The sequence below is a fragment of the Pseudophryne corroboree genome, chromosome 1, assembly GCF_028390025.1.
Source record: "Pseudophryne corroboree isolate aPseCor3 chromosome 1, aPseCor3.hap2, whole genome shotgun sequence".
In the NCBI taxonomy this organism is placed as follows: Eukaryota; Metazoa; Chordata; class Amphibia; order Anura; family Myobatrachidae; genus Pseudophryne; species Pseudophryne corroboree.
Window position 1 is genome coordinate 450,186,890 of NC_086444.1, and position 13,928 is coordinate 450,200,817.

The 13,928-nt window shown below is 49.9% G+C and overlaps 1 protein-coding gene across 5 annotated transcripts in view; it reads right to left on the reverse strand.

Annotated features, from left to right (window-relative positions):
* LOC134892263 (dehydrogenase/reductase SDR family member 4-like) overlaps nucleotides 1-13,928 on the reverse strand; it is a 95,913-nt gene that overhangs the window by 16,112 nt on the left and 65,873 nt on the right. For all 5 annotated transcript variants that reach the window (XM_063913599.1, XM_063913596.1, XM_063913597.1 and 2 more), the window contains one exon: nucleotides 2,750-2,801. In XM_063913599.1, the coding sequence (XP_063769669.1) occupies nucleotides 2,750-2,801 (52 nt within the window). The remainder of the gene's footprint in view (nucleotides 1-2,749; nucleotides 2,802-13,928) is intronic.

Genomic DNA, 13,928 nt, shown 5'->3' on the forward strand with positions numbered 1-13,928 from the left:
AAGTTCCCCAGTCAGCAGGGACATCACCTCTGTGAGTTGTGTCGTCCATGTCGGGGCGCTCTGGGGTTCTGAGGAGGGCTGAGCTGATTGCTGTGACTCCTCACCTAAAACCTGACCCTGCTTTTGAGCTGCCTTGGAGCCTTTAGTGGCCATGGCAGCACCTAAACTTGATACCCTTCCCCCACAGGAAGACAGCAATAGGCAGAATGGGAGGGAGGGGAGGGAAGCAGGGAAAAGAATTCAGCCACAGCAGCCGATCTGTCCTGCACGATACTGTGTGCAGTGACAGGCTGCAATAAACAAATATTGTACCTGTAGTGCCCCCGAGTGCCCCCCTTCCCCACTGTAACTACTTTTGCTGTGGTCGCGTGGCCTCCGTCCCGCGCTGCTGACAGGAAAAGAACGGGTCCCCGGCGCGCTGTACTTCCGGGCGCGTAGAGCGGGATTAAGCCCCGCCCCCCTCCTTGACGGCGCCAAATTTAAAACTGCAATGCTTATGTCGGATCCCTGTAGCGGCTCTGTGAGCCGCGCTGGCGGGGATCCGAGCAGTGAGGAGAGCGGGCGGCTGGCGGGCGGGCGAGCGGGAGCGCGGCACAGCGCTGTTACTTTTTTTTTTTTTTTTAATAAATAAAAAATGAATAATAATAATCCGAGGGGGGGGGGGGGTTGTTAGGGTGCTGTAAGGGTGCTTGTAGTCACCAATGATAAAATCAATTCTTCAGAACCCCCCTGTCACCCCTTCATCCCAACAGTCTGGGTGGGGGGGATATACACACCTTTCAGTGGTGGAGGGTGGCCCCGACACACGCCGCATGCAGCGGTGTCCGGCCGTCAGATACTCACCGCTGCCGTGCTGCCGGAATCTTCTGCTGGATGGAGTGGTGTCCGCCAACTCAGGAGAGCGCAGTGTCTCCCTCAGCCGGGGCCCATCCCGAGCCGCACGCAGCTGCGATGGGACCCCGCCGGCAGCTCCCACGGTGCAGACTGGCAGTGGCAGAGCTGCCAGTCTGTGCGTGTGTGTGAAGAAAAATAAAATAATAAAGAAAAAAGAAAAAATGTCTTCAGCTAAACCCAAGTGAACCAGCTCCCTTGGGCACTAAACTAAGACTGGCTTGGAGGGGAGATAGTGGGGGAGGAGCTAGCCACAGGGTTAGAATTTTTTTTTTTTTAAAGTGCCAGCTCCCAATTACTGCCTACTATTCCCCATTGTAACTACGCTCCAGTGGCCCCTAGTGGATGAAGGAGAAATATAAAAGTGCAAGGTATTCCAGAGTACCTGGTCCGCAGATTGCTCATCCCACCCACAAAATAGCAGGCCAGGCAGCCATCTCCGGCAGGTTACATTTGGTGGGATGATCAATACATGGAATATGATTAAACTTTAGAGAGATACAAAGTATGGAATATAATTTAAGAACAAGATACAAGATACCTACAGAGTTATCAATTCCACAGATTGTTCATCCTACCCACAAAAGTACCAGGGGATGGAGCCAACTTGGGAGAACTACATAGGTTACAATGGGTGGGATTAGCAATACTTGGAGATGTGATCTATAACTGGAAAATACAAAAAAGCAGCTTACGAAATACACAATACAAAAAGTGACATACAAAGTACAAGAACACACAGAAACACCAGTTCCACATGCCTTTGATATACAACATGGTAGGGGGAACAATTCATAGAGATGTGTAACGCAGTAAAAGAAACGCAATATGTACCCAAACCTTGAAAACAGGCACTTCAAGTAGCAGTGTGGCAGAATGAAGTTAGTCATAACTAGGCAACACAGAACACTTGGGGAAAGGTGGTAGTAGCAGTATGGCAGGATGAAGTTAGTCATAACTAGGCAACACAGAACACTTGGGGAAAGGTGGTAGTAGCAGTATGGCAGGATGAAGTTAGACATAACTAGGCAACACAGAACACTTGGGGAAAGGTGGTAGTAGCAGTATGGCAGGATGAAGTTAGCAATAACTAGGCAACACAGAACACTTGGGGAAAGGTGGTAGTAGCAGTATGAAGTTAGTCATAACTAGGCAACACAGAACACTTGGGGAAAGGTGGTAGTAGCAGTCTAGCAGGATGAAGTTAGCAATAACTAGGCAACACAGAACACTTGGGGAAAGGTGGTAGTAGCAGTATGGCAGGATGAAGTTAGCAATAACTAGGCAACACAGAACACTTGGGGAAAGGTGGTAGTGGCAGTATGGCAAGATGAAGTTAGTCATAACTAGGCAACACAGAACACTTGGGGAAAGGTGGTAGTAGCAGTATGGCAGGATGAAGTTAGCAATAACTAGGCAACACAGAACACATGGGGAAAGGTGGTAGGGTGAAACATCAACTTAGGCCAAACGATTGCCTTAAAATATGAGCAGCCCGTGATGCAGAGGTCCAGATGGTGAGTTAATTTAGGTAAAAAGTCCTTGGTGTAGAATGGAAATTGGTGATGTGTGTGTAATACCAGACTGTTGTGTGCAGACCAAGAGGTGAGTGGGGTGGATTGAGCGGTCAGAGGAGGACAGGATCTTGGATGCATCATAGTGGTTATAAGAGAAAAGGCAAAGAACATAAAGAAATGAAAATGGCAAATGTAAAGTCAGAGATGATATATGAATGACCATGGAACGGTAATGCATGGCTATAGAAACAATGAGACAATAGCGGAGCCAATAAAATGCATTATACTGTACAGTAGTACTGGAGAGACACATGTAGCAACAATAAGAATAATTCACTTACTGGGAATGGGGTAAAGCCTGCCACAGACGAGACAAGCACAATACTGCCACCTCTGTGAAAATGAAGATAGATATTACCGTGAGGCTAGATAAGAAGCAAAGCTGCGCCATACGCACAAACTTAAAAAACAAATATGCGGATGACCTATGCAATAAATGCAACAGAAATATGTCAAATTTTAACATGTGTTTCATTTTAATAAATCCACGGAAATTATGCAGCTAGATAATCATCATCATGTCAACTATATCATACAAACAGGACACTGTGAGGACATACAATATATGGAACCTGTTCAGAGGTTCTGTACAGAAAAAATAAGATTTTACTTACCGGTAAATCTATTTCTCTGACGTCCTAAGTGGATGCTGGGACTCCGTAAGGACCATGGGGATTAGCGGCTCCGCAGGAGACTGGGCACAACTAAAGAAAGCTTTAGGACTACCTGGTGTGCACTGGCTCCTCCCACTAAGACCCTCCTCCAGACCTCAGTTAGATTCTTGTGCCCGGCTGAGCTGGATGCACACTAGGGGCTCTCCTGAGCTCCTAGAAAGAAAGTATATTTAGGTTTTTTATTTTACAGTGAGATCTGCTGGCAACAGACTCACTGCAGCGAGGGACTAAGGGGAGAAGAAGCGAACCTACCTAACAGGTGGTAGTTTGGGCTTCTTAGGCTACTGGACACCATTAGCTCCAGAGGGATCGACCGCAGGACCCGACCTTGGTGTTCGATCCCGGAGCCGCGCCGCCGTCCCCCTTACAGAGCCAGAAGCATGAAGAGTCTGGAAAATCTGCAGCTGTGCGCCATTGCTCCTCATGTACACCTCACACTCCGGTCACTGATGGGTGCAGGGCGCTGGGGGGGGGCGCCCTGAGGGCAATATAAGACACCTTGGCTGGCAAATCATCACAATATATAGTCCCAGGGCTATATATGTGATAAATTACCCCTGCCAGAATCCATAAAAAAAGCGGGAGAAAAGTCAGCCGAAAAAGAGGCGGGGCTTCTCCCTCAGCACACTGGCGCCATTTTTTCTTCACAGTGCAGCTGGAAGACAGCTCCCCAGGCTCTCCCCTGTAGTTTTCAGGCTCAAAGGGTTAAAAAGAGAGGGGGGGGCACTAAATTTAGGCGCAATATATGTATACAAGCAGCTATTGGGGGAAAAAATCACTCAGTTATAGTGTTAATCCCTGCATTATATAGCGCTCTGGTGTGTGCTGGCATACTCTCTCTCTGTCTCCCCAAAGGACTTTGTGTGTGCGGTGTGTCGGTACGGCTGTGTCGACATGTTGGATGAGGAAGGTTACGTGGAGGCGGAGCAGAGGCCGATAAATGGGATGTCGCCCCCTGTGGGGCCGACACCAGAGTGGATGGATAGGTGGAAGGTATTAACCGACAATGTCAACTCCTTACATAAAAGGCTGGATGACGTAACAGCTGTGGGACAGACGGCTTCTCAGCCCGCGCCTGCCCAGGCGTCTCAAAGGCCATCAGGGGCTCAGAAAAACGCCCGTTACCTCAGATGGCAGACACAGATGTCGACACGGAGTCTGACTCCAGTGTCGACGAGGTTGAGACATATACACAATCCACTAGGAACATCCGTTACATGATCTCGGCAATGAAAAATGTGTTACGCATTTCTGACATGAACCCAAGTACCACATAAAAGGGGTTTTATTTTGGGGGAGAAAAAGCAGCCAGTGTTTTGTTCCCCCATCAGATGAATGAATGAAGTGTGTAAAGAAGCGTGGGTTCCCCCGATAAGAAACTGGTAATTTCTAAAAAGTTACTGATGGCGTACCCTTTCCCGCCAGAGGATAGGTCACGTTGGGAGATATCCCTTAGGGTGGATAAGGCGCTCACACGTTTGTCAAAAAAGGTGGCACTGCCGTCTTAGGATACGGCCACCTTGAAGGAGCCTGCTGATAACAAGCAGGAGGCTATCCTGAAGTCTGTATATACACACTCAGGTTATATACTGAGACCTGCAATTGCCTCAGCATAAATAGTGCTGCTGCAGCGTAATCTGATACCCTGTCAGATAATATTAATACTCTAAGACAGGGATAATATTTTGCTAACATAGAGCATATTAAAGACGTCGTCTTATATATAAAGGATGCACAGAGGGATATTTGCCGGCTGGCATCCAGAATTAATGCAATGTCCATTCTGCCAGGAGGGTATTAGAAACCCGGCAGTGGACAGGTGATGCTGCCTGTAAAAGGCACATGGAGATTCTGCCTTATAAGGGTGAGGAATTGTTTGGGGATGGTCTCTGGGACCTCGTATCCACAGCAAAAGCTGGGAAGAAATTTTTTTTACCTCAGGTTTCCTCACAGCCTAAGAAAGCACCGTATTTTCAGGTACAGTCCTTTCGGCTTCAGAAAAGCAAGCGGGTCAAAGGCGCTTCCTTTCTGCACAGAGACAAGGGAAGAAGGAAAAAGCTGCACCAGCAGCCAGTTCCCAGGATCAAAAATCTTCCCCCGCTTCCTCCGAGTCCACCGCATGACGCTGGGGCTCCACAGGTGGAGACAGGTGCGGTAGGGGCGCGTCTCGGGAACTTCAGGGAACAGTGGGCTTGCCCACAGGTGGATCCCTAGGTTCTGCAAATAGTATCACAGGGATACAGGCTGGAGTTCGAGGCGACTCCCCCTCGCCGTTACCTCACATCAGCCTTGCCTGCTGCCCTCGGAGAAAGGTAGTACTGGCGGCAATTCACAAGCTGTACTTCCAGCAGGTGAAATCAAGGTACCCCTCCTTCAACAAGGCCGGGGTTACTATTCCAAAATGTTGTGGTATCGAAACCAGACGGTTCGGTGAGACCCATTCTAAAATTGAAAGCCTTGAACACTTATATACGAAGGTTCAAGTTCAAAATGGAATCGCTCAGGGCGATTATTGCAAGCCTGGAGAATTTCATGGTATCACTGGACATTAAGGATGCTTACCTGCATGTCCCCATTTACCCTCTTCACCAGGAGTACCTCAAAATTGTGGTACAGGATTGTCATTACCAATTCCAGACGTTGCCGTTGGTCTTTACCAAGGTAATGGCCGAAATAATTATCCCGTACTTGGACGATCTCCTTAAAGGCGAGGTCCAGGGAGCAGTTGTTCGTCGGAGTAGCACTATCTCGGGAAGTGCTACAACAGCACGGCTGGATTCTGAATATTCCAAAGTCGCAGCTGGTTCCTACGACGCGTCTACTGTTCCTAAGTATGGTTCTGGACACAGAACAGGATAAAAAGGGTTTCTCCCGGAGGAGAAGTCCAAGGAGTTGTCGTCTCTAGACAGGGACCTCCTAATACGTATACAGGTGTCGGTGCATCAATGCACGCGAGCCCTGGGAAAGATGGTAACTTCTTACGAAGAAATTCCATTCGCCAGGTCCCATGCAAGGATTTTCCAGTGGGATCTGTTGGACAAGTGGTCCGGGTCGCATCTTCAGATGCATCGGCGGATAACCCTGTCTCCAAGGGCCAGGGTGTCGCTGTTGTGGTGGCTGCAGAGTGCTCACCTTCTAGGGGGCCGCAGAATCGGCATACAGGACTGGGTCCTGGTGACCACGGATGCCAGCCTTCGAGGCTGGGGGGCAGTCACACAGGGAAGAAACTTCCAAGGCTATGGAAAAGTCAGGAGACTTCCCTACACATAAATATTCTGGAACTAAGGGCCATTTACAATGCCCTAAGTCAGGCTAGACCCCTGCTTCAACACCGGCCGGTGCTGATCCAGTCAGACAACATCATCGCTCATGTAAACCGACAGGGCGGCACAAGAAGCAGGATGGCGATGGCAGAAGCCACAAGGATTCTCCGATGGGCGGAAAATCATGTGTTAGCACTGTCAGCAGTGTTCATTCCCGGAGTGGACAACTGAGAAGCAGACTTTCTCAGAAGACACGACCTCCACCCGGGAGAGTGGGGACTTCATCCAGAAGTCTTCCAAATGATTGTACACCGTTGGGAAAGGCCACAGGTGGACATGATGGCGTCCCGCCTCAACTAAAAGTTACAAAGATATTGCGCCAGGTCAAGGACCCTCAGGCGATAGCTGTGGACGCTCTGGTAACACCGTGGGTGTACCAGTCGGTGTATGTGTTCCCTTCTCTGCCTCTCTTACCCAGGGTAATGAGAATAATAAGAAGGAGAGGAGTAAGAACTATACTCATTGCTCCGGGTTGGCCAAGAAGAGCTTGGTAACCAGAACTCCAAGAAATGATCTCAGAGGACCCATGGCCTCTGCCGCTCAGACAGGACCTGCTGCAGCAGGGGGCCTGTCTGTTCCAAAACGTACCGCGGCTGCGTTTGACGGCATGGCGGTTTAACGCCGGATCCTGAAGGAAAAGGGAATTCCGGAGGAAGTTATCCCTACGCTATTTAAAGCTAGGAAAGAAGTGAACGCAAACCATTATCACCGCATATGGCGGAAATATGTTGCGTACTGTGAGGCCAGGAAGGCCCCAAAGGAGAAATTTCAGCTAGGTCGATTTCTGCACTTCCTACAGTCAGAGGTGACTATGGGCCTAAAATTGGGTTCCATTAAGGTCCAGATTTCGGCTCTATCGATTTTCTTCCAAAATTGAACTGGCTTCACTGCCTGAAGTTCAGACTTTTGTTAAGGGAGTGCTGCATAGTCAGCCCCCGTTTGTGCCTCCAGTGGCACCGTGGGATCTCAACGTGGTGTTGGATTTCCTGAAGTCGCATTGGGTTGAGCCACTTAAATCCATGGAGCTATAATACCTCACGTGGAAAGTGGTCATTCTGTGGGCCTTGGCGTCGGCCAGGCGTGTATCAGAATTGGCGGCTTTGTCATACAAAAGCCCTTATCTGTATTTTATATGGATAAGGCGGAATGGAGGACTCGTTCCCAATTCCTTCCTAAGGTGGTATCAGTTTTTCATGTGAACCAACCTATTGTGGTGCCTGCGGCTACTTGGGACTTGGAGGATTCCAAGTTACTGGACGTAGTCAGGGCCCTGAAAAGTATATGTTTCCAGGACAGCTGGAGTCAGGATAACTGACTCGCTATTTCTCCTGTATGCACCCAACAAGCTGGGTGCTCCTGCTTCTAAGCAGACGATTGCTCGCTGGATCTGTAGCACGATTCAACTTGCACATTCTGCGGCTGGACTGCCGCACCCTAAATCTGTAAAAGCCCATTCCACGAGGAAAGTGGGCTCTTCTTGGGCGGCTGCCCGAGGGGTCTCGGCTTTACAACTTTGCCGAGCTGTTACTTGGTCGGGTTAAAACATTTTTGTAAGAGTCTACAAGTTTGATACCCTGGCTGAGGAGGACCTAGAGTTTGCTCATTCGGTGCTGCAGAGTCATCCGCACTCTCCCGCCCGTTTGGGAGCTTTGGTATAATCCCCATGGTCCTTACGGAGTCCCAGCATCCACTTAGGACGTCAGAGAAAATAAGATTTTACTCACCGGTAAATCTATTTCTCGTAGTCCGTAGTGGATGCTGGGCGCCCATCCCAAGTGCGGATTGTCTGCAATACTTGTTTATAGATATTGCCTAACTAAAGGGTTATTATTGAGCAATCTGTTGAGAGGCTCAGTTATATTTCATACTGTTAACTGGGTATAGTATCACGAGTTATACGGTGTGATTGGTGTGGCTGGTATGAGTCTTACCCGGGATTCAAAATCCTTCCTTATTGTGTCAGCTCTTCCGGGCACAGTATCCTAACTGAGGTCTGGAGGAGGGTCTTAGTGGGAGGAGCCAGTGCACACCAGGTAGTCCTAAAGCTTTCTTTAGTTGTGCCCAGTCTCCTGCGGAGCCGCTAATCCCCATGGTCCTTACGGAGTCCCAGCATCCACTACGGACTACGAGAAATAGATTTACCGGTGAGTAAAATCTTATTTTCTCGTAGTCCGTAGTGGATGCTGGGGACTCCGTAAGGACCATGGGGAATAGACGGGCTCCGCAGGAGACAGGGCACTTTAAGAAAGAATTTGGATTCTGGTGTGTTCTGGCTCCTCCCTCTATGTCCCTCCTCCAGACCTCAGTTAGAGAAACTGTGCCCGGAAGAGCTGACAGTACAAGGAAAGGATTTTGGAATCCAGGGCAAGACTCATACCAGTCACACCAAGCATACCGTATCACTCGTGATAAATTTACCCAATTAACAGTATGAACAACAACGGAGCATCAGATCAACCCTGATGCAACCAAACATAACCCTTATGTAAGCAATAACTATATACAAGCATTGCAGAAGAAGTCCGCACTTGGGACGGGCGCCCCGCATCCACTACGGACTACGAGAAATAGATTTACCGGTAAGTAAAATCTTATTTTCTCTAACGTCCTAGTGGATGCTGGGGACTCCGTAAGGACCATGGGGATTATACCAAAGCTCCCAAACGGGCGGGAGAGTGCGGATGACTCTGCAGCACCGAATGGGCAAACTCTAGGTCCTCCTCAGCCAGGGTGTCAAACTTGTAGAATTTAGCAAATGTGTTTGATCCCGACCAAGTAGCTGCTCGGCAAAGTTGTAGAGCCGAGACCCCTCGGTCAGCCGCCCAAGAAGAGCCAACCTTCCTCGTGGAATGGGCTTTGACTGATTTAGGATGCGGTAGTCCAGCCGCAGAAGGTGCAAGCTGAATCGTACTACAGATCCAGCGAGCAATAGTCTGCTTAGAAGCAGGAGCACCCAGCTTGTTGGGTGCATACAGGATAAACAACGAGTCAGTTTTCCTGACACTAGCTGTCCTGGAAACATAAATTTTCAGGGCCCTGACTACGTCCAACAACTTGGAAGCCTCCAAGTCTTTAGTAGCCGCAGGCACCACGATAGGTTGGTTCAAATGAAAGGCTGATACCACCTTAGGGAGAAATTGGGGACGAGTCCTCAATTCTGCCCTATCCATATGGAAAATCAGATAAGGGCTTTTACATGACAAAGCCGCCAATTCTGACACACGCCTGGCCGAAGCCAAGGCCAGCAGCATGACCACTTTCCACGTGAGATATTATAATTCCACGGTTTTAAGTGGCTCAAACCAATGTGACTTCAGGCAGAGAAGCCAGTTCTTTTTGAAAGAAAATGGATAGGGCTGAAATCTGGACCTTAATGGAACCCAATTTCATGCCCAAAGTCACTCCCGACTGTAGGAAGTGAAGGAAACGGCCCAGCTGGAATTCCTTCGTAGGGGCATTCCTGGCCTCACACCAAGCAACATATTTTCGCCATATACGGTGATAATGTTTAGCCGTCACGTCCTTCCTACCCTTTATCAGCGTAGGAATAACCTCATCCGGAATGCCTTTTTCTGCTAGGATCCGGCGTTCAACCGCCATGCCGTCAAACGCAGCCGCGGTAAGTCTTGGAACAGACAGGGCCCCTGTTGCAACAAGTCTGGTCTTAGAGGCAGAGGCCACGGGTCCTCTGTGAGCATTTCTTGCAGATCTGGATACCAAGTCCTTCTTGGCCAATCCGGAACAATGAGTATTGTTCTCACTCCTCTTTTTCTTATGATTCTCAGCACCTTGGGTATGAGAGGAAGAGGAGGGAATACATAAACCGACTGGAACACCCACGGTGTCACTAGTGCGTCTACAGCTATCGCCTGAGGGTCTCTTGACCTGGCGCAATACCTCTGTAGCTTTTTGTTGAGGCGGGATGCCATCATGTCCACCTGTGGCAGTTCCCACCGACTTGCAATCTGCGTGAAGACTTCTTGATGAAGTCCCCACTCTCCCGGGTGGAGGTCGTGCCTGCTGAGGAAGTCTGCTTCCCAGTTGTCCACTCCCGGAATGAACACTGCTGACAGTGCTCTTACGTGATTCTCCGCCCACCGAAGAATTCTGGTGGCTTCCGCCATCGCCACCCTGCTCCTTGTGCCGCCTTGGCGGTTTACATGAGCCACTGCGGTGATGTTGTCTGACTGAATCAGAACCGGTTGGTCGCGAAGCAGGGTCTCCGCTAGACGTAGGGCGTTGCATATGGCCCTTAGTTCCAGGATATTGATGTGAAGGCAAGTCTCCTGACTTGACCACAGACCTTGGAAGTTTTTTCCCTGTGTGACTGCCCCCCACCCTCGGAGGCTTGCATCCTTGGTCACCAGGATCAAGTCCTGAATGCCGAATCTGCGGCCCTCGAGAAGGTGAGCACTCTGCAGCCACCACAGGAGAGACACCCTGGCCCTGGGGGATAGGGTGATCAGCCGATGCATCTGTAGATGTGATCTGGACCACTTGTCCAACAGATCCCATTGAAAGGTCCTCGCATGGAACCTGCCGAATGGAATGGCCTCGTATGATGCCACCATCTTTCCCAGGACTCGCGTGCAGTGATGCACCGACACCTGTTTTGGTTTTAATAGGTCTCTGACCAGTGTCATGAGCTCCTGAGCCTTCTCCATCGGGAGATAAACCCTCTTCTGGTCTGTGTCCAGAATCATGCCCAGGAAGGGCAGACGAGTCGTAGGAATCAGCTGCGACTTTGGAATATTTAGAATCCAGCCGTGCTGTTGTAACACCTCCCGAGAACGTGCTACGCTGATCAGCAACTGCTCTCTGGACCTCGCCTTTATGAGGAGATCGTCCAAGTATGGGATAATTGTGACCCCTTGCTTCCGCAGGAGCACCATCATCTCCGCCATTACCTTGGTAAATATTCTCGGTGCCGTGGAGAGACCAAACGGCAACGTCTGGAATTGGTAATGACAGTCCTGTACCACAAATCTGAGGTACGCCTGATGAGGTGGATAAATGGGGACATGAAGGTAAGCATCCTTTATGTCCAGAGACACCATAAAATCCCCCCCTTCCAGGCTTGCGATGACCGCTCTGAGCGATTCCATCTTGAACTTGAACCTTTTCAGGTATATGTTCAGGGATTTTAAATTCAATATGGGTCTGACTGAACCGTCCGGTTTCGGTACCACAAACATGGTCGAATAGTAACCCCTTCCCTGTTGAAGGAGGGGAACCTTGACCACCACCTGCTGAAGATACAATTTGTGAATTGCAGCTAACACTATTTCCCTCTCTAAGGGGGAAGCTGGCAGGGCCGATTTGAGGTAACGGTGAGGGGGCATCTCTTCGAATTCCAGCTTGTATCCCTGAGACACAATCTCTATAGCCCAGGGATCCACCTGGGAGTGAACCCACTTGTGGCCTAGCTCCGCCTGTGGAGCCCCAGCGTCATGCGGTGGATTTAGTGGAAGCCGGGGAGGACTTCTGTTCCTGGGAACTAGTTGTATTGTGCAGCTTCTTTCCTCTACCCCTGCCTCTGGCAAGAAAGGACGCACCTCGTACTTTCTTGCCTTTTTGTGATCGAAAGGACTGCATTTGATAATACGGTGCTTTCTTAGGTTGTGAGGGAATATATGGCAAAAAATTTGACTTTCCAGCCGTGGCTGTGGAGACCAGGTCCGAGAGACCGTCCCCAAACAATTCCTCACCCTTGTAAGGTAAAACCTCCATGTGCCTTTTTGAGTCGGCATCGCCTGTCCATTGCCGAGTCCACAGGACCCTTCTGGCAGAAATCGACATTGCATTTATTCTAGAGCCCAGTAGGCTAATGTCTCTTTGAGCATCTCTCATATATAGGACAGCGTCTTTTATATGCCCCAGGGTCAGCACTATAGTATCCTTGTGCAAGGTATCAAGTTCCTCAGATAAGGTATCTGTCCATGCTGCTACAGCACTACACATTAAGGCCGACGCAATCGCCGGCCTTAGTAGGGTACCTGAATGTGTATAAATGGACTTCAGGATACCCTCCTGCTTTCTATCCGCAGCATCTTTTAGGGTGGCCGTATCCTGTGACGGTAGGGCTACCCTCTTGGATAAGCGTGTTAAAGCTTTGTCTACCCTAGGGGAGCATTCCCAGCGTAAACTGTCCGTTGGCGGGAAAGGATACGCCATAAGCATCCGTTTGGAAATCTGCAGTTTTCTATCTGGAGATTCCCAAGCCTTTTCACATAACTCATTTAGCTCGTGTGAAGGGGGGGGGAGGTCACCACCTGCCTTTTTTCCCCATACATATGAACCCTCTTGTCAGGGACTGGGGTTTCCTCTGTGATGTGCAACACATCCTTCATTGCTATAATCATGTAACGGATGGCTTTAGCCATTTTAGGCTGTAACTTTGCATCATCGCCATCGACACTGGAATCAGAATCCGTGTTGACATCTGTGTCAACAATTTGGGATAGTGGGCGCTTCTGAGACCCTGACGGCCTCTGCGACATAGGATCAGGCATGGGCTGAGACCCCGGCTGTCCCAAGGCTTCAGCTTTATCCAACCTTTTATGCAAGGAAGTGACATTATCATTTAAAACCTTCCACATATCCATCCAATCGGGTGTCGGCGCCGTCGGCGGCGACCCCACATTAATTTGCTCCCGCTCTGCTTCCACATAGTCTTCCTCGTCAAACATGCCGACACAAGCGTACCGACACACCACACACACAGGGGATGCTCTTTTTGAAGACAGTTCCCCCACAAGGCCTTTTGGAGAGACAGAGAGAGAGAGTATGCCAGCACACACCCCAGCGCTATATGTCCCAGGAGTCACACAGTAACTTAGTGTTAACCCAGTAGCTGCTGTATATATTGTTTTTGCGCCAAATTTATGTGCCCCCCCCTCTCTTTTTACCCTCTTCTACCGTGATTCTGCAGGGGAGAGCCTGGGGAGCTTCCTCTCAGCGGAGCTGTGGAGAGAAAATAGCGCTGGTGAGTGCTGAGGAAGAAGCCCCGCCCCCTCAGCGGCGGGCTTCTGTCCCGCGTTTGTGTGTAAAATAATGGCGGGGGCTCATGCATATATACAGTGCCCAATTGTATATATGCTACTTTTTGCCAAGAGGTTCCTAATTGCTGCCCAGGGCGCGCCCCCCCCCCCTGCGCCCTGCACCCTACAGTGACCGGAGTATGTGGGTTTAGTGTGGGAGCAATGGCGCACAGCTGCAGTGCTGTGCACTACCTCATATGAAGACTGGAGTCTTCTGCCGCCGATTTCGACGTCTTCTTGCTTCTGACACCGGCTTCTGTCTTCTGGCTCTGCGAGGGGGACGGCGGCGTGGCTCCGGGATCGTACGACAAAGGGTGCGATCCTGTGTACGATCCCTCTGGAGCTAATGGTGTCCAGTAGCCTAAGAAGCAGGACCTATCTTCAGTGAGTAGGGCTGCTTCTCTCCCCTCAGTCCCACGTAGC